The sequence below is a fragment of the Natrix helvetica genome, assembly GCF_964273705.1.
Source record: "Natrix helvetica genome assembly, chromosome: 2".
In the NCBI taxonomy this organism is placed as follows: Eukaryota; Metazoa; Chordata; class Lepidosauria; order Squamata; family Natricidae; genus Natrix; species Natrix helvetica.
Genome location: NC_138552.1, coordinates 215,888,357 through 215,909,285, shown reverse-complemented (window position 1 = coordinate 215,909,285; position 20,929 = coordinate 215,888,357). Strand labels below are relative to the sequence as shown.

At 42.1% G+C, this 20,929-nt stretch overlaps 1 protein-coding gene across 4 annotated transcripts in view; it reads left to right on the top strand.

Moving 5' to 3' along the window:
- Positions 1-20,929, top strand: part of FRMD1 (FERM domain containing 1) — a 65,054-nt gene that overhangs the window by 22,997 nt on the left and 21,128 nt on the right. For all 4 annotated transcript variants that reach the window (XM_081945251.1, XM_081945252.1, XM_081945253.1 and 1 more), the window contains exons 3-6: positions 5,429-5,519; positions 8,987-9,066; positions 11,619-11,695; positions 17,991-18,177. In XM_081945251.1, coding sequence (XP_081801377.1) covers positions 5,429-5,519; positions 8,987-9,066; positions 11,619-11,695; positions 17,991-18,177 — 435 coding nt within the window. The remainder of the gene's footprint in view (positions 1-5,428; positions 5,520-8,986; positions 9,067-11,618; positions 11,696-17,990; positions 18,178-20,929) is intronic.

Sequence of the window (20,929 nt, the reverse complement as noted above, 5' to 3'; positions counted from 1 at the left end):
TTATTTGTAATCACCAGTATTACTAGTAGTAACTAGAAGTCATTTTAAACTTAAAACTGAAAGTATAAGCAGACTTTAATCACCAGTCTTGTTCTGGCTTTCACTTTGGAGTAATTCCTTGTGGACCACCAGTTTAAATCGTCCAACTATACCCAGGAAATCTGAAATTTAGTTCTTCCTAATTGACTGGATGATTATTCTAAATACAGTAGAACCTCTGGTCAAGAATGCTTCTGAGCACGACCAAATTGGGTTCTGACCAAAACATTTCACAATTTTTTTTTCACAGCTGATTTCCCCTTTCACACCATTTTTTTTGTAAGCACCAAATTTCCAAAATTAGATTCGGATCACGACTAAATTGGTTTGCAACCAAAGTTATGGAACGAATTATGGTCATGACCAGAGATTCTACTGTATCTATTTTGGAATATTTAGGGGCTTATTTTTAGTATACGTCTGAACCAATTTAAAGTATCCGTGTTTTTTTATGGAATCATGTAACAGCTGTGAAAAGCAGTCATGAGATCCTGGTAAAAGATGCAGTTGCTTTGAAGAGTTACAGACCAGTGCTATTTTGATCTTTGCTCAGTCTCTCTCTCTCTGTGTGTATGTGTGTTTTAGAACACAGAATAAGAGTTGGAAGGGACCTTGGAGATCTTCTAATCCAACCCCCTGCTCAGGCAGGAGATCCTAAACCTGTGATGGCGAACCTATGGCACGCTTGCGCTGGCCAGCTGACTTTGGCCTTCTTTTGAGCCATTTTTCACCCTCTGGAGACTTCCTTGAAGCCTCCAGAATGCAAAAAAACATCCCTACAGGCAAATCGGAAGTGGCTTCTGGTTTGTTCGTAAGGTCGTTTTTTTGCCATCCGGAGCCTTCAGGGAAGCCTCCTAAAGGCCCCTCAAGGCTCCAGAGGGCTAAAACCAGCCTTACGAGCAAATCGGAAGTCCGTTCCCGAACTTCTGGTTTGCCCATAAATAAGATCAGTTTTTCATGCTCCAGAGGCTTCAGGGAAGCTGCTGAAGCCTCCGAAGGGCCTCTGGGGCGGGCGGGGGAGGCTGTTTTAGCCCTCCCCAGGCTCCTATAAAGCCTCTGGAGCCTGGGGAGGGCAAAAAAAGCATGCCCAAAATGGGGGGGAGCGCTGGTCATGCACGCAAGTGCCCTGGGATCGGGCGCATAGCATTATGGGTGTGGCATGCCCACACCAGACCCCCCCCTGCGCTCCCCCAGCTTTTGGCACGTGAGCCACAAAAAGTTCGCCATCACTGCCCTAAACCATTTCAGACAGATGATTGTGCAGTTTGTTCTTAAAAGCCTCCAGCGATGCGGCACCCACAACTTCTGCAGGCAAGGCATTCCACTGGTCAATTGATATCTTTTGCTATAATACATTTTTAACAAAGTATATATTACAATCTATGTTGCTATAGTAGACTTTCTTTTTTCATGATCTCATTCTTAATTTTTACTTTGTTTTTTATTGTTGCCTTTTGCAAGCCACCCAGGTTTGTAGCAGATTAGGGCAACCTAGAAATCTGAAAAATAAATAGTCAGCTCAGTTCACAAGAATTTGACATTCTTGTTGGAGATCTCCTAAGGTTGTTAGAAATGAAAATGGAATAACCTGTCTTTTTCTCCTCTGAGCAAATATTAATTAATGCTTGTGATATTCCTGCCAAGGAGGATAAATGACGAGGGTTCAGGATGCCAGAGGACCCTTATTCCTAAAATTCCTCTTCCTTTTCCTGATTTTGCAAAAGGTCCTATTTACTTTTACTTCCCTGCTGATGCATGAAATTCTACTGTTTTGTTTTAATGTAGTGATATTCAAGTTTCTATCTTTCCCTGAGGTTAGATTATATCAGGGTCAGGGCAGATCCAGTCTATGGGGTGCTTAAATCTGGCCTTCGGGGCCGGCCTGGAAATAGCAAAGGACCAGCTTGCGGTACCTCTGGCAGCCAAAACGTGAGGTTTCCCATGCCCCATTTTGGCCGGCAGAGTGCTGTAGGAAGCTATGCAGGCTGAAAATGGGGTGCAGGGGGACCCCTGTGCTCCGTTGTGGCTGGCAGAGTGTTGCAGGAGGACATCCAGGTTGAAAACGTTGTGCTCCACCTGCCAGCCCATGAAGGAAACAACAATACTGATTTGGTCCTTGAAGAAATCCAATTTGACACCCCTGAATTATATGATGGTTTCAAAATGATTTTTCAGAAATTGTCCAAGATCCTTCTCTTCACATTTGTCTGCATCAAATGTGCTTTTTTCTGGATGCTTTTCAGTATCATCTTGGCTAGAGCCATGAAAATGATAAACGACCCTGGAGAAACAGGGTGGAAGAACAGCACATCCATTTAACAACTACCATATTTTTCGGACTATAAGATGCACCAAGAATTGAAGACGCAAATTTTAAAAAAAGTTTTTGCACTCTGCAGACCTCCCAAAAACAGCTCATTTTTCATGAAAACAGGCCCGTTTTTTTGTCAAAGAGCATGAATAACCTTTAGGAGGCTTGTAGAGTGTTCCTGGGGGGTGGGGGCCAAAAAACAGCCTGTTTTGCGCTTATTTTTGCCCTCCCCAGCCCCCAGGAGCACTCTGGAAACTTCCTAAAGGCTACACACGACAATTTTGGTGAATGGGGCAGGGTTTCGGGTGGCAAAAAATGCTGTATTCAATGTATAAGATCTACCCAGATTTTCACCCTCTTTTTTGAGGGAAAAGGGTGCGTCTTATACTCTGAAAAATACGGTACTTAAATAGCTTTTAAGAGAAACAATAAGCAGTATTGGGGTGGACTATATCTATTTTTAAAAAGAAATGGAATGGCTTTTACATAGCATTGCATTTCTGGTAGATAATCTTATTTGTAGATATAGTAGTCTCTGTATAAATTGAGAAGAAAAACAATAGATATGCTGATGCATAGTACTGAATGTAGTATTTCCTTTTGATTTCTGGAATGTCTTGCTTTATTTACCTAAAAGGCTCCCCCCCCCAGTATAATTTCTCCTTAAAATGGGAGTGTCATTTTAGAATTGTTGAGAGTATGATAATGGAAGCAGACCAGTTTTTTCCCTTTTGGAACAATGGATTATCTCCCTTTGGGGTAAATACTGATGTTCAGCCATTTCTGTAATTGTTCACAATTAGGAATTATCATTCCTTCCCCATTTTTCCTCCCAGCATCATTGAGTATAGGATGAGAATTAAGATATGGCTGGGTTCTCTTTTCCATAGCTTTGAAAATATGGTGTGTTTAACAGGCATAGTTTTCCATTGTTTGGTTGTTTTGTTTTCCATCTATAGAAGCAAAGCTTCATAGCTTCACTTCCATCTGTACGATTTTGTATTCTTGTGGTGGAGCAGATACAAAAGTTCTCTGAGATGGAGCTGAGGTCTAGTCAAAAGGGAAAGTGTGCTAATACATAACAGTAACGTACAATTAGGACAAGCTTAAATTTCAAACCCTGATTTGTTGGTTTCAAATCAAGACCATACATTAAATATAAAACAGAAATCATTGGAAAGCAAGAATAGGTTACCTAGGTAAATGAAGATCCAAATTGTTGGGGTCTGTAAACTACTTAGAGAATACTCTGAAGTGGTATATAAATATAAGTGCTATTGTTAACCTGTCACCAGCAGATAATTTCTAGACCTAAAGCCCATGCCATCTTGGCCAATTAAGTAATTAAAACCCTTTTAAATACTTACCCCTGGATTTGTAGGGTATGGATGTACTGAGGCAATAATCAGCAATGCTCAGGCCATGTTGAACCATTGTATAAAAATGAAAGAGGAGCCTTAGAAAACAATGTTCAAAGTCTGTTAATTTGAAAGGGCAGAGTGAAAAGGCTTAGGATTTCAATCTTGGGCTGGTGTACATATGTAGGGCATGATATCTGGTGTAGGCAGATCTGGAATAGGATGTGGAGTAGTCAGATTTCCTGCAGTATTCCATAAGACTTCTTCATTGTTTGCAATAAAATAACTTCTCTATGTTTAACCTGAGAAGCAATGCAGGAAGATATGATAGTCTCTCAGTCATCTCACTGTATCTGGAAGTTCATCAAACATGGGCAATCTTAATTTGATTGGGATATCTTTGATCAAGCACCCTTGATGCAGGGCATTTTTACCCCAACATAGAATCAGATAGTTCAGTTCCAAGTGAACATAGTCTATGTTTCATTTCATACCTAAATCACTTATAACTCTTAGTGAGGAACATAAAAGTTTTGAGATGTTAAATCATTATAATGTTAATTGATTACTTAATACTGAACTCATAGATGATTAGACTCATAGAACAAATTAATCCAAAGTAAGCAAATCACATTTTGGCTTAGTGTATTGTGTGAACCAAAGCAGTAGCTCATAGTCAGGGATGGGTTCCTGCCAGTTCTAACATCATCTGTAGAAGAGGTTCCACAAATCTACAGTGCTGTTTAGAACCGGTTCCAGTTCCCCACCCCCACCCGTCCGCACATCATCAAGATGAAGAGCAAGAGGAGGAATTCTGGGAGTTGAAGTCCACAAGTCTTAAAGCTGTCAAGTTTGAACACCCCTGGGGTTTTTTTCTAAAGGGTTAGGGGTGTAAGGGTCTTGTAACTTGACAGCTTTAAGACTTGCACACTTCAGTGCCAGAGTTCCTGAGCCAACATGACTGGAGGAGGAATTCTGGGAGTTGAAGTCCACAAGTCTAAAGGTGTCAAATTTGAACACCCCTGGGTTTTTTTTCTAAAGGGTTAGGGGTGCAAAGGTCTTGTAACTTGACAGCTTTAAGACTTGCGTGCTTCAAATGCCAGAGTTTCTGAGCCAACATTTTGGTTGCTAAGCAAGAGCGTTGTTAAGTGAGTTTCACCACATTTTACAAATTGGCCATGCCCACCCATTCACATGACCGCCAAGCCACTCCCACCCAGTCACATGGCCGGCAAGCCACTCCCACCCGATCATATGGCCAGCAAGCCACTCCCACCCTACCACATGGCCGGCAAGCCTCTCCCACAAAGCAGGCCACACCTACAGAAGAGGTTCTAAAAATTTTGAAACCCACCACTGCTCATAGTGTTCTCATATATACAATGTCCACTGTTCGTCCTATCCTTCAGGTGTACAACAACATAGCAAGATATCACACAATACTGTACATCATTGTTTTACTAGGTAGTAATACCATGACTCATTGCTAAAATGTTTAGAAATTAATACTGTATTAATCTAATTTAAGTCATTTGATTAGAGTGAAACATAATTCATAATAATAATTACACTGGAATCCTACCACAATAATCCGTAACTTCACTCTGTAGCAGTGTGTTCCAATCATATCCGTAATGCCATAATGCAAAGGAGTGCATAGTGGTGATGGATTTGCAAATACCCTACTCTAAACTGCTTGAATACTATTTTTGTGTTGCAGGTAAAAGCCACAGGACAGGAACTCTTTGACCAAGTTTGTGATGTACTGAAAATTAAAGACCCTCACTTCTTTGGCATCAGCGTTGTAAAAAGTAAGATCAATCATTTGACAGATATCCGTAGCCTGAACCAAGAGAGATTTAAGTGGGCATGAAAGACATCTCAGTGCCCTTCCATCCCTGACCTGTGAATATATACATGTATGATAAAGGAGGAGTCACTTTATTTGCACTTATTTCTCTTTCTTTCTCCTTCTCCTTTCCTACCTTCAGCTATTCTTTCTGCCAACTTTTCTTTTCACCTCTAGGTAGAATTTAAAGTATTGTTTGTGTAACAAGGCTGGCTATTTGCAAAGTCATCACAAAGTCAGTTTCTTTCATAACTTACAAAGAATGTTGTTTCTACAAAAATCTGAAGGACTTTGAACTTTATTAAATTATGCCATGGGAAAGGCTTACAAATCATTCCATCATATTAAACAGCATTTTTGTAGCTAATCCTCGTCACCTTGATACCCTGGGAATATTTGCATGTGATATAATTCAAAAAGAGATTCTAGAAGAGAAAACTGACCCTTGGTGTTTGGATGTCTGTTCAGCCAGTATTTTGTAGACACACCGGGTGGACTGTTGTGTGGAATTTGCTTTCTCTTCACAAATATTCATTCATTATATCAGTATTTCCTCTCTTAGATGTCATTACTGTGATTTTTTTTTGGGAAAAAAAGGTCTCCCTCAAAATATAATGGTGAAGTATTCCTGAGGTAAAAATGAGCACTCTCAGGTTTTGCATGTCAGCTGTAGACAGTTTGGTACGCTTCAAAGTTATGGCTTCAATCAACTTCAGTCAGCATCGCCAATGGCAAAGGAGTATGGGGACTGAAGTCTGAAAACACGGGATCAGAAATTTTGTTTGAGTATTGCCTCTGATTTCTTCTCTGTGTAATTGATGTCCCTGGGAGGAGGGGAAAATCCATTGGCGTTTTTTTATCCATTGAAATCAGTGGCCCAGTAGCAGGGGGCTATGTATGGAAACTCAAACATTTCCATACCTGGGATGAAAGCCCACCATGAATGGGCTGGTCCAATTGCTTTGTCCAAAAATATTTGAGACTAGACTTTCGAGAGTGGTCACCTAATCTTTATGTGCTAATAATCCCTATTAAATTTATCTCTTTTGACCCAAGATAATGATTATCAATTGTTTAACTTTTTTCTTTATCCCAATTCATTTAGCATCAGTAAGAACACAATAATCCTTTGACGTATTTTATTCACTGTAGAAATTAGTAGTTAAGCAGGAGGATCAGGATTTGGCCCTCAAAATACATTATTTCCTCCCTGGTTTGCATTTCAATATAAATTCTCTGGGTTCAAAAATAAGACATTTTTGCACCCATGAATATAATGCAAAAGTATCTATATACGTGACAGTTTGAACCTTGCCCACTAGGCACAATCCTAGACTAAAATGAGAGTTTCTCTGGATGAAACTTGTTATTCACCTGTCATTTAAAATGAGAATTACACACTTCAGAATTACATTTGTGACTCCCAAGAGGTCACACACATTTTTAAAATCAGCTTTTCTCCCAAATCTGCATTGTCCAGTCACGCTGAGTCAATGGGGTTTAGACATGACCTCCAAAGAGGCTTTCCTGTTTTCTTGCTCATTATTATTTCAAGGATTTACTTTTACCCTAGTCTGATTCCTGCCCTGGCCCTCCTTTTTTTTTTTTTTTTTGGTCAGAAGAATGATGGGAGATTATAACTGCCCATGTTTTCAGTTGCATCAGACTTGGTTGGAAAGAGAATGGATGGAGCTGTCATTTGTGGTTGTGGCCACGCCATGAACAGGAATCAAACCTTCCCCCCCACCTGCAATTTTGTTCAAGAGGGATGTTTTCAGTAGGATTACACTTGCAGTTATTTGCAGGCCTGTCTTCTTGCTTCCCCCCCTCCATCTCCCAAACAGGCCACCTTAATTAAATGAACGTTCAGGTGTCATTTTTTTCAGGAGAAGATATCTCCCCTCCTCCCCACCAAAGAGAAGAAAACCTAAGCACATGACAAGGATCTCTAAACTTTACCTTTAATCTTGGAAATACACATTCTTGCATGCTGCTTTTCTTGTGAAAGGTGGGGGGGGGATAGCTGAGCTGTGGGGGTTTTGTAGCTGGAGGATTACCCTGCAAGTTGGCATTTTGACAACATTAACCTCATTAGAGTTGGAATGTAAGGTTGCATTCCTGCACGAAGGCGGCAACTGCAGGGTGAGACTGGAGACAGGTTGGGGATGGAGGAGTAAAAGGAGGGGGGGTCATGTGGCAGAGGAGGGCAGGCAGGTCACTTGGTATTTACAGAAATTTCAAAATGGCTTAGGGAGGCACGAAGTTTCACTTTTGGTGCAAAGAAATCCTGCTTGGGTCTTATGTTTGGTCTTCCCAATCCTTCTCCCACCCAAGCAATTCCTCTTTAGGTACAAAATAGTCTCAAAGGCCAATTCTTAACAAAACGGGAGCTAATCTCCCAGGTGGAACCCACAAGGCTCATTCAGGGAGGGAGGGGAAGGGAAGGGAAGGGAAGGGAAGGAAGGAAGGGGAGGTGGTATTCAGCAGGTTCTGACCAGTTCTGGAGAACCGGTAGCGGAAATTTTGAGTAGTTCACAGAACCGGTAAATACCACCTCTGAGTGGCCCCATCCCCATCTATTCTCTGTGTCCCAAGTCTCAGCTGATTGGGAGGAAATGGGGATTTTACAGTATCCTTCCCCTGCCATGCCCACCAAGCCATGCCCACCAAGCCACGCCCACAGAACCGGTAGTAAAAAAAATTGAATCCCACCACAGGAAGGAAGGAAGGGAGGGAGGGAGGGAGTGTTTACCATGACATATTACCCACATAAAGTGTAACGGAGTTTCCCCTAGATCTACACAACTTTAGCTGGGAAGCAGGCTGATAATTAATGAGCTCCTTGCAGAAAGAGTTTAAGGGGAGTAGTTCTTCCTTTTTTCAGTTCTGAAAACGTTGTTTTCATGAATTAATTGTAGGCAAAGTTCCTGATTAATACCAAAGGGAGATTTGTCCCTAGGAAATATCAACTTTTCTTAGCAGTGAAATGGAGAGAGATTAAAGTAAGATTATTATAGCCACATCCTAACCCACTGAAACCCTCCAAATGATTGTGGTCCTGATAAATCATCAGCCACCTGATGAAACTAGTTGTGTAATCTTGAGCTTGTAACTGCTGTGGCTTCTTCTATCTTTGTATGTAGCTGGAAAATTATAATTTGGAATATGCCATCTTCATACAATACAGAGTTTCACCTTATAGTGATATTTATACTAGGGAAAAGCTGGCAGGAAGGTGGATGGCTATGTAAAATGAATTTTAACATATACAGTATACGTGTATGGTAAACTTACAATTTATGTCAAATAATGTTATTAATCTGGTTGGCTTGCAAAAACTGTATTTCATAAAATTCCCTATATTTAAAATCATGAGCATTTAAATAATTTCAGGTGTTCCTCCTAACGTTTATTCTCTCTCCTTTTTAGATAATGAATATGTATTTATTGATCTGGAGCAGAAACTTTGTAAATATTTTGTAAAGGAGTGGAAGAAAGAAGGAAGCAGAGTAAGTCGTTCAGTGTGTATTTGAAACATTCAACTCTTTTCTGTGATGTATTGCTGAGGCTGCATCTGATTGAACTAAAACTAATTATAACTTGGGTCCAATGTCAGTTTTATAGTCCATATACATTTGCCTGCTCCAATGATTTTTCTTCTCTTGGAGCATTTTAAAATTCTAACAATGCGATCATCTGCTTTAGTTATTTGGGCAATATTGTTGTTGGTTGAGAAGTCATGTCCGACCCATCGCGACCCAATGGACAATGTTTCTCCAGGCCTTCCTGTCCTCTACCATCCTCTGGAGTCCATTTAAGCTCACGTCTACTGCTTCAGTGACTCCATCCAGCCACCTCATTCTCTGTTGTCACCTTCTTCTTTTGCCCTCAATCACTCCCAGCATTAGACCTTCCTTCTCATTAGGTGGTCAAAGTATTTGAGCCTGGGCAATAGTATGTATGTATTTATATTATGCCTTTATTATTTATTTTTTGCAAATAACTCAAGGCAGCAAACATATCCAACACACTTTCCTCCTCATTACAACAACAACAACCCTGTGTTGGGCAGAGAGAGAACAACTGCCCCAAAGTCACCCAGGTGGTTTTCATGGCTAAGGCGAGACTTGAACTCATGGTCTCTTGCGTTCTAAACACTAGACCAAAATGGCTCTCTCTGCATGCATGTGTGTATGTAGCATTTTTTCCTTCTCCTTTTTTCCTACAAGAATAATCGCTTGAGGTACGGTACCTTGTATCTAGATCTAGCTACAAGTAGACTTGTATGTGGATCTTCCCAGTGCCAATCCAACACTGTAATTGCTATGCAACACTGCCTCTCTACTCAGAATTAAGCCCCATGGTATATAAATGTACGTTGGTGATTGTTGAGGAAATATGTCATTCAATGGGAAACTGACCCAAAAATATCATGGCTTGTTTTTGTCCCAGTATTTAATGTTCTGTATTTGCTCATGTTTGCAATGTTTTTTTGCAAGCACAGCCAGGTTTTTCAGTTATTATTTATTTATGTTAATGAAATTTAGGCTTCACTGTTTGTGGTGCCACTGCCATAAACATCAGGATGAGCCATTATGGGACTTAAGTATAATGTATCTTTATCAGTTTATCTATCTACTTTGGCAGCCATGCTTTCATGTTGTCTGGAGCATACCTGGTTAAATATGTGGGTTTGATTAGGTAGGGTCTCTCAGAAATTAGCATTAAAAAGACAGAGACTAAAGTATAAGAAATTTAATATTTTAAAATAAAGTTGTAAATAAAATACAAGTAAGCATCAACACAGCTATACCTATTTGTCATTTGCTGGAAAGCCCAGGCAGATAAGTTGAAAGAAAACTATTTCTTTTGGTTTTCCTTGAATTTTACTTAAAAATGGAAGGGCAGATATCCAGTACAATCGGACTCCAGTTAAAACAATTTTAATCTCTGTTGTTACAGAAAATCAAACTAGTGCAGAGTGAGGTTCAGAGATAGTTTAAAGTAGTTTAATAAATATAATCTGCAGATTGCTCTTTAGGATCCTCTGTTTTGGATCATTCATGTCAGTAGACTATTGTGATTGAATTGAGCCCTTTGATGGTTGCATAGCTTCAAAATGGACTGAAAATAAAACTGTCAAACAATTAGAATCAGGAGATAGTTTTGAGAGAGCAGGAAGACCTAGAAATGAGATGGATGGATAGATGGATGGATAGATGGATAGATGGATGGATGGATGGATGGATGGATGGATGGGTAGGTGGGTGGGTAGGTAGGTAGGTAGGTAGGTAGGTAGGTAGGTAGGTAGGTAGGTAGGTAGGTAGATAGATAGATAGATGATAGATGATAGATAGATAGATAGATAGATAGATAGATAGATAGATAGATGATAGATAGATAGATAGATAGATAGATAGATAGATAGATAGATAGATAGATGTTAGATAGATAGATGATAGATAGATAGATAGATAGATAGATAGATAGATAGATAGATAGATAGATGATAGATAGATGATAGATACTAGATAGATAGATAGATGATAGATAGATAGATAGATAGATAGATAGATAGATAGATAGATAGATAGATAGATAGATGATAGATAGATGATAGATAGATAGATAGATAGATAGATAGATAGATGATAGATAGATAGATAGATAGATAGATAGATAGATAGATAGATAGATGTTAGATAGATAGATGATAGATAGATAGATAGATAGATAGATAGATAGATAGATAGATAGATAGATAGATGATAGATAGATGATAGATACTAGATAGATAGATAGATGATAGATAGATAGATAGATAGATAGATAGATAGATAGATAGATAGATAGATGATAGATAGATGATAGATAGATAGATAGATAGATAGATAGATAGATAGATAGATAGATAGATGATAGATAGATGATAGATAGATAGATAGATAGATAGATAGATAGATAGATAGATAGATAGATAGATAGATAGATAGATAGATAGATAGATGATAGATAGATAGATTCTGGAAGCTGTCTGACTTTTGCTGTTTTTATTTCAAAGGGAACAGAAAAGTTCATCCCTCCTTTGGTTGCATTCTTCAGAGTACAGTATTATGTAGAAAATGGACGCGTTATAAGGTACTGTTGATTATTACTTTTTTAAAAATCATCTACATCAATGTCACCCTTTTGTTCTTCTATTTAATATAATGCCGTATTTACTTTCTGTAGACAGTTTGCTTAGGAGGCGATGGATTGTGAATGTGTTGGATTCAAGTAGCTCAGCCACACCATCAAACACAAAATAATACTTTGGCACTAAGGTAGTCATACATATAAGTCATAAGATGACTTTGGCTAGTTTAACAACCTGAAGAAAAAAATGTTGCCTCTCTTCAAACTGTCAGAGAGTTCTGAAGGTGCTTCTTTTCCACAATAGAAGTTAGATTAATTCTTTCATTTACTGCATTACCTATAATGGCCTGTTGTCAAACTTGCAGAGCTTTTTTGCATAGCAAACATGAAAGTATGAATGGCAGGTGCATGGAAACACCTGTGCACACACCTTTAATGAAGCCGCATTCTCTACCAGGGTTGTGCAGTGATCTGGATTTGAAAAGGAAAAGGTGATATGTACCATGTGTGAGAATGCACATCAGACACGTGGGCATCACTTTAAATGAAATCCAAAGAAACTTTGTCTTTTCCGGATTCACGGTTATTGCTATCTGATTTCAGGAAAAATGAATCATATTTAAGGTGATGTAGGCAGATATAACACATATACCTGTGGGCAGTCCAACTCACCTTCCCCCCCCCCCGCACAACACTCTTTTGCGTATTTAAAAATGATAATGATTTATTAATCTTGTATGCTGCACAACTCGGTATGCCTATGGAGTGTTCATAACAATCAAAGAAATTACAATAAAGTCACTAAAACATAAAAATAAAAAAATATGGCAAGCAAAATGGTGTACGTGTATGTCACCTTCCCTTGCCAAAGGCTGTGTGAAGAGTCAGGGCTTCATGACTCTTCTAAATAACAGCAGAGTGGGATCCAATCAGATGGAGAGAGCATTGTTCCAGAGGGCAGATGCTATTACTGTGTTTCCCCGAAAATACGACATGTCCTGATAGTAAGGTCATGCCACATTTTTCTGGTGGGCAAAAATATAAGCCCTCCCCCACAAATAAGCCCCCTGGACAACCCCCCACCTATATCCAGGCAGAGTGCTGCTCACCAACCTAGAGGTATCCTGAAGGTGCCAAGTCGCGGGAACCGGGGGGGGAGGCAAAAGTGATTGCGTTACTTGGCGCCTTTGGGATACCGTTAGGTTGGTGATCACTGTGCCCAGCTGAAGAAGGGGGTTGCTGGGAGGCTGCTCTCTTGTGAGCGGGTTCCCAAAGAGCCGGGCATAGCCCCATGGGCAAATGGCTGGGTTGCACTGTCACAGCAGTGCAACACAACGGCCATGAATCGACCATGCTCACAAGCAGCCACCCGGCAAACCCCCTTTCCAGCCGGGCACAGCGCCATTCACTAACCTAGGGGTATCGCCAAGCCGCATGAGTTCCTATTCGTCGCTGCCCAGCTCCCATGGCTTGGCGCCTTCAAAATTCCAGTGAAAGATGCTCTGCACAGCTGGAGAGGGGGTTTGCATGAGCGGCTGTTCTGCTCTCGCTCGCGTGCCTCCCAGCCTCACAATGCCCTGGGCCAGCTCTCCCCGCAGAGCCAGAGCACCTCCGCTGCCGCCGCCATCCCAGCATGCTTTTTCGGCGGCTTCCAAACCTAGTCTTCCGGCAGTGGCGACTCTGGGGTAAACTCTATGGTTGTGGGCCAGCTGCCGGCAGAGCATACAACCATAGAGCGTACACCCAGAGTGGTCATTGCTGGAAGACTCGTTTTGGAAGCCACCGAAAAAGTCATGCTGGGATGGCAGTGGCGGTGGCGGCGACAGCGGAGGTGCCCTGGCTCTGCAGGGAGAGCTGGGCCAGGGCATCATGAGGCTGGGAGGCACGTGAGTGAGAGCGGAACAGCCACTCACGCAACCCCCCTCTCTAGCTGTGCAGAGCGCCATTCACTGGCATTTCGAAGGCGTCAAACCACGTGAGCCGGGCGGCAGCAAACAGCCGCTCACGTGGCTTGGCAATACCCCTAGGTAAGTGAATGGTGCTGTGCCCAGCTGGAAAGGGGGTTTACTGGGTGGCTGGTCGTGAGCATAGTTGCTTCATAGCTGTTGTGTTGTGCTGCTGTAACAACGCAACACAGCCATTCGCCCATGAGGCTGTGCCCGGCCCTTTGGGAGCCCGTTTGCAAGAAAGCAGCCGCCCGGCAACCCCAAAACAATGAACCCTCCCCTCATATTAAGTCCCAAGCCATATTTTGTGGGTAAAAAGAAAATAAGACCTGTCTTATTTTCGGGGAAACACGGTAAAAGTATGATTATGGGATCCTGAAAAATGACATTGTTTAATCAAAGAAATTTGGAGCATATTAATCCAGCTAGGCAGGTATTATGAGGGATGCATGGTTTCTTAAGTAACCAGGTCCCTATGTCATGAAGGGCTTTATAGATAACAACCAGAGCCTTGAATCACTTTCAGAGACAAATCAGTAACCAAATCAGCTGATGAAGCAGCGGTATTATAGTGCCAAGGCATGCCCATCCATGCTTTCATTCAGTACATTTCTATAGCTGCCTAACTCAGGCAATTATTCTGAGTGGCTTACAATTCAAAAAATACATCAGAGTTAAAACATCCAAAATAAATATGCATAGCAGGTGAAAAACCTGGCCAGTTTGTAATAAAGCCAGGGAAGCGGCCCTTGACTCAGGCTTGGAAATATATCCAGGTTTTTAGGTCCTTAAGAAAGGCTAACAGGATTGGGACCATTCTAATCTCCAAAGGGAGGATGATCCATAGAGAAGAGCCACTGTGGAAAAAACCCTGCCAGCCAATACTCTTTGGCTGATGAGATCTGCAGCATGCCCAATTCTGCTAGATCAAGTTGCACTGGTAGAGATTCTTGGGAAAATGTGATCCCTCAAGTAACCTGGTCTGGAGTCATATAGAGCTTTAAAGGTGACAACCAGCATCTTGAATTGTAGCTGGAAACATACTGGCAACCAATGCAGTTCCTGCAGACGTGGTACTATGCATGTTGTATATTTGGAACCATATCTGTACAACCATGTTCTGCACCAGCTGAATTTTCTGAATGCTCTTCAGGGGTGGCCCATGTAGAGCATGTTGCAGTAGTCTAAATGAGATGTTGAAAGGGCATGAGTTACAGTGCGTAGAGCCTCCTGGTCCAAGAATGGGCACAACTAGTGCACCATGCCAAGGTGTGCACTAGTCATGACTAGATCCTTCCTAGTCATGGCTGCCACCTGTTCTTCAACCAGGCATTACAAATCTAGGAGGACCCCCAGATTCCACACTGGGTCCGTCTGGAGTGGTTCATCCAGAACTAAAGATGGACAAACCTTGTTTCTGAAGATCCAAATATCCATAGTCACTCTATCTTGCCATTACTGTCCACGTCCACATTTTGCACCCATTGACGTTTCTGGGTAGTCTTCAAGGATAGCCCCACGTACAGAACATTGCAGTAGTCAAGCCATGACATGATCAGAACATGAGTGGCCATTTGAAGTGTCCCTGATCTAGGAATGGGGACTACTGGTGCACCAAATACATTGCAGGCATGCTACCAAGGAAGCACAGTAGGTGTTTAAAGCATAGAACACTTTCAGATGTTCTTTATCAGCTACCTCATTTTCATACCAATATCTAATAATATCTGACAATGCTACAAACAATTTATCTTCTACTCATCTTTAATTACATTTTTTTTTTTTGGGTGGGAGAGGTTTAGTTTTATTAGTGAAGAAAAAAAAGTAGGAGTAGAGGAAAAAGAAAATAGATAGATTTGATTCTTATGGAATGAATGCAGCCTATATATTTGTATATTAATATATTTGTGTGATAGTCCCTTACAGCAAGCTGAATTTGTGTCCTTAGGTTAGGACAAGAAACTTTCAAAGTGCCTAAATGGAAGCTTAGCATTTTCATTTGGCATAATCGTTTCAAGTTTGGATCTGAACAAGGCAGTGTTGCTTCTTTCCCTTTGGGCTGAACGAAGGGCATCTCTCCCCCGCCTTTATAAGAATGTTTCTCGCAGTTTCCCTTACTGCTTTCCAAATCCCCTTGGTCAAAGCAAAACTCTATAATTATGAGCGCTCCTTAAAGTATATATCCTTAGCCACAATCCTAGAAAGGTTAGCTTCACGTTGAAATGGTTTCTTTGATTCTCTTGTTATAAGAAACCCTCCCTTTAGGATGCCATTCAGAGGTCATTTTTGTACACAATTGACTGGTTTGTCTTCTTTATGGCCCATCGTTATAATGTGGGGATGAGAGAGGTAAAAGAACTTTCTTTATCATCTGTCTCGGTAACAAGAAAAGTTCAATTTAATTCAGTTCAATTCCCAAAGGCAAACTTTTTTGACACCGAGTGCTCAAATCAGAACATATGTGCGTGTGCTGGAGCACCGGAAACCCAAAGACCAGCTGGTCTTTGGGTTTTGCACTGGCCAGCTGGTCTTTGTGTGCGCCGGAGAGCTGGAAACCCGATGACCAGTTGGCCGGCGCATGCATGTGCACCGGCCAGCTGATCTTCGGGTTTCCGGTACTCCTGCACGCATGAAAACCAACTGGCTGGCACACATCGGAAACCAGAGGAGCAGCTGGCAACGGCGCGCATGCCCACAGAGAGGGCTCTGCATGCCACCTCTGGCACACATGCCATAGGTTTGCCATCACGGCCCTAGAGTCTTCTCTCTCTCTTTTTGGTTCCTTTGAGTCATGGCAACTGCCTGGGCAAGTCCCTGGAGTTTTCTTGGCAACGTTTTTAGAAGTAGTTTGCCATTGTCTCCTTCCTACAGCTGAAATTGACAAGCCCAAGGTCACTTAACTAGCACCATGCTAAAATGGAACTAGAACTCCTGACCTCCTAGTTTTTAGCCTGATGCCTTAACCGCTAGAATCATTTGGTTGTGGTTATTTTGTGATGAATCAATTTGACTTCTGTTACCAGAAACCCAGCAGGGCTCACCCCCCCCTTTTTTTTTAACAAAAGGATTGACTTCTGAATTTACATAGGTTGCTTCAGTTATCTCCATGTATGATCTGGGCCTCCAATCACAAGAAGAAGATTCATGGCCTCTGCAGACATGCCTCAGGGTGTTCTAGGCAGGAACCATTTCTGTCTGTTTTAGGTGGGGAATGACTGAAGCAGACATAATTCTCTTCTGAAATCAGAAAATACTTTGCTGTTCATTCCAGGAGAAGCCAGATCCTCAGAATGGCATATGTTGTACAAAGAATGGCATATGTTGTACAAAGCAAAAATCCCAAACATTTTCTAGACTGGGGTTTTCTCTGTTCATAGCCTTCTTTTGTCTGTCAAGAAATAGGATTCCAGAACAAAATGGCACCCAGGTGCTTTATTGAGATTTGCTGAGTACATATTCCTAGGATAAACAATATATTAACTTTGTAGCACAGTTGCTCTATGTATATTTTATGTCAAAATAACCTCAAAGTCTTCACTTAGAACCAGGGAAACAAAATATGGAAAATGTCCCTCTGTACTAGTGGACAACTATTTAAAGATGAGCCAGCAGTGTGCAGCAGCTGCCAAAAAAGCCAACACAGTTCTAGGCTGCATCAACAGAGGGATAGAATCAAGATCACGTGAAGTGTTAATACCACTTTATAATGCCTTGGTAAGGCCACACTTGGAATACTGCATTCAGTTTTGGTCGCCACGATGTAGAAAAGATGTGGAGACTCTAGAAAGAGTGCAGAGAAGAGCAACAAAGATGATTAGGGGACTGGAGACTAAAACATATGAAGATCGGTTGCAGGAACTGGGTATGTCTAGTTTAATGAAAAGAAGGACTAAGGGAGACATGATAGCAGTCTTCCGATATCTCAGGGGCTGCCACAAAGAAGAGGGAGTCAAACTATTCTCCAAGGCACCTGAGGGTAGAACAAGAAGCAATGGGTGGAAACTAATCAAGGAGAGAAGCAACTTAGAACTGAGGAGAAACTTCCTGACAGTTAGAACAATTAATCAGTGGAACATCTTGCCTCCAGAAGTTGTGAATGCCCCAACACTGGAAGTCTTTAAGAAGATGTTGGATAGCCATCTGTCTGAAACGGTATAGGGTTTCCTGCCTAGGCAGGGGGTTGGACTAGAAGACCTCCAAGGTCCCTTCCAACTCTACTATTGTATTGTATTGCAGTATAAAAATCCTGTAATGATGGGAATTTGGTTACATGTCCTCTTTTCCCTTCTACCGTTTTGCTTTTAACTAATGGTCTGTCCTCTTCTCCTACTTCATTCTTACCTTCCCTGCAGTGACAGAGTGGCCCGGCATTATTACTACTGCCATCTGAGGGAACAAGTGTTGAAGTCACGATGCACCAACAAAGAAGAAATTTACTTCCTACTGGCTGCTTATGGTCTGCAGGTTGACCTTGGTGACTACAAAGATAACGTCCATGGAGAGAACTATTTTGAACCTCAGACATACTTCCCTCAATGGGTGAGTCTGGAAATGAAGCTAAACCATTAGGCTTTGGGGCATTGTGAGTTCAAAGAAGCTTAAGAATTTTTCTCCTTTTGCACTTCCTTTGCATTCCTGTTTCACCTTCGCCTGGACAGGATACAAGTAATCCAGTGGTGGGTTTCAGATCCCGTTCCAACCGGTACGGTTGGAACATGCCCGGCGTTGCCCACATGGACATGTGCGGTGCTCGCATGCGTTATACCTGCCTGCGATGCCTCCGCAAGCCTCTGTGATGGAGCATCGCGCAGGTGCCGTATGCGCCATGTGCATGCACGGAAGCGCCAAATGCTTAAAGGACAAGTAAGGAGTTCGGGCAAGCAGGTGGGCCCTCTGGAGCACCCTACTGGAATGGTACCCGGTGCTCCAGGCAGGCTCCGGGACACTCGTACCAGGGTGTACCACCTGCAACCCACCAATGCAGTAATCTGAATTCAGTATCCATGGTCACATCCTTGTGGGATGAGCCACTCAAGTGCGTTTTTTTCATGGCAGCTGTGGAGTTCTCCCAGCCAGCAGTTCTCCTGTTCACAGATCTTCAGCAGATAGATAGATAACTTTTATTGTCATTTTTTTTACTGTGGGAACACTGGCACACATTAAAAATGAAATTATTGCCTGCTCTCAAAAGTGTACAAATATATAACACGCATACACACATGCTATATACCCGGGATGGCAAATCTATGGCACACGTGCCCAAAGTGGAACACGGAGCCATGTTGCCTGGCATGTATGGCATAGCCCACTCCTCTTCTGGGCTTCTGACATGCATGCATGTACGATGATCAGCTGGTCTTTGTGCATGCAGCAGTGCCAGAAACTGGAAGAGCTGGTCTTCCATTTTCCAGTGTGAGCATGTGTGCCGGCCAGCAGATCATCGTGTGCACATGTGTGCCAGTAACCAGAAGACTAGCTGACTGGTGCGCATGCACAGGCCAAAAACCAGGAGTTAATTTTCGGGAGTATGCATGCCCGCTGGGCAGCTCCTCTTCTGGGTTGTGGGCGCAACGACCACACATGTCCTCCCTTTTCAGCACTCGGTGCTGAAACATGTTGCCATCACTACTACATACATACAGTACATATATACCTACACCCATACATATAAATACTTATATATAAAGATCACTGCCCATTAGGGGTGGGTTCTGGAAGTAACTATTGCCGGTTTGCTCATGGCTGCACCGCACATTACACGCGCATGCACACTACAATAAAAATTGTTCTGCGCATGCACAGAAGCAAAAAACAAGATGGCAGTGCCTATTGCATCCCCCAGAAAAACGGTTTGGGGGCATGGCAGGCCTGGGTTTGCTGCCGGACCCAGCGACCCAGGCCACTAAACTAATATTGGTTCAGCCGAACTGGGCCAAACTGGTAGGAGCCCACCACTGCTGTCCATCTTGAATACATGTCAGAAAGAGGGAGCGTGAGGTTAATATTATATGGAACAAAACTGTGACTGAATCTGGACGTTCTGCTTCTGCTTTGGAATATGTTTGAAATGAAAAAAGGGGGGTGGCACTGAGAAAGAAGGTTGTATAGAATCAACTTTTTTTCCACACCAGCAGCCTTCTTAAATCTTCAGCCTTCCCTGAAAATTCCCCATCCAATAAGGTCATTAAGAGTGCAGGGTGGAAGGGGACACAGGGAATTCTCCTGAAGCAAACACTTCACTGGCCGTAGCCTATTCTCCTGAACACTGTGGAAACTAGGCTGAACCACCAGAAATACGTTCCTGGGGGATCAGGAGGGAATTTTATATCGAGAAAGGATGGTTTTAATATCATGCATACACATATCTTCCTAAAACAGTACTTCAGTCTCAGCCAACCACGGTTTCCTCTCCTGTGGATATTCTCTATTGAGAATAAAATTAACCTAAGTGATGTGGGGAAGGAGTAGCGTCGATCTGTCCTTAGCGCCAGTTTTGGTACTAGCAAACACCTAGAGTCCAAACCTCATTGTTCTTATCTTATTATTTGCCTGCTATCAGACAGGTAGGTAATTTGCTACCAGAAAGGAGCCTGGCATCCAGTGGGACGTGTCTCTCCCAATTCCCCCGGGTATAGCAGTGAGATTATTCATATAATACTTCTCCGTTGATTCCAAGTTTCAGGATTGTTGCAGCATGCAGCCAAGAATTGTGATCTTGGTCATAGCTGTTTGGGAAGAGGCCAAAAGCAGCAAGCAAACAAGCAATTTTGTTTGGAAATCTGGTTCCTAAACCCTTGGGGCTGAGCTGATGAGCTAAGAAAGATCAAGCCCCCAAGCAGCCAGATAATTAACATTGTGTGAAATTTGATGAGGCACACAAAGAACAGACATACCATAGCCGCCTAAGGGATCCTCCCTCTAATTAAGAGGCTATTCAGGAGGAATTCTTGTCCAAGGTAGATCTTAAGGGCTTTTTAAAGGTCAGACGGTGATTAGGCAGAAGAATGCTAGCATAGTAGGTCTCAGTTGTAAAAGCCCCCTAAATCCATACTAGCTCCCTAACAAACATGATCATATATAGGCCAGCTGCTAGGAATTGCATAGAGTCTGGGTCACCCACGGAGACACAAAGCTGATCACACTGGAAGAAAGATCTCCAGTTGAAAGATAGGCACAACCTCCATACATTGAGAAGTGTCCAGGTGACGTGTAAAACTGCCAGGTGAGGTCAATGAGCCTTGTACTCTCCTCATTGCCGTCTATTGGTTTCCACCAGCTTTTTGATTTATCA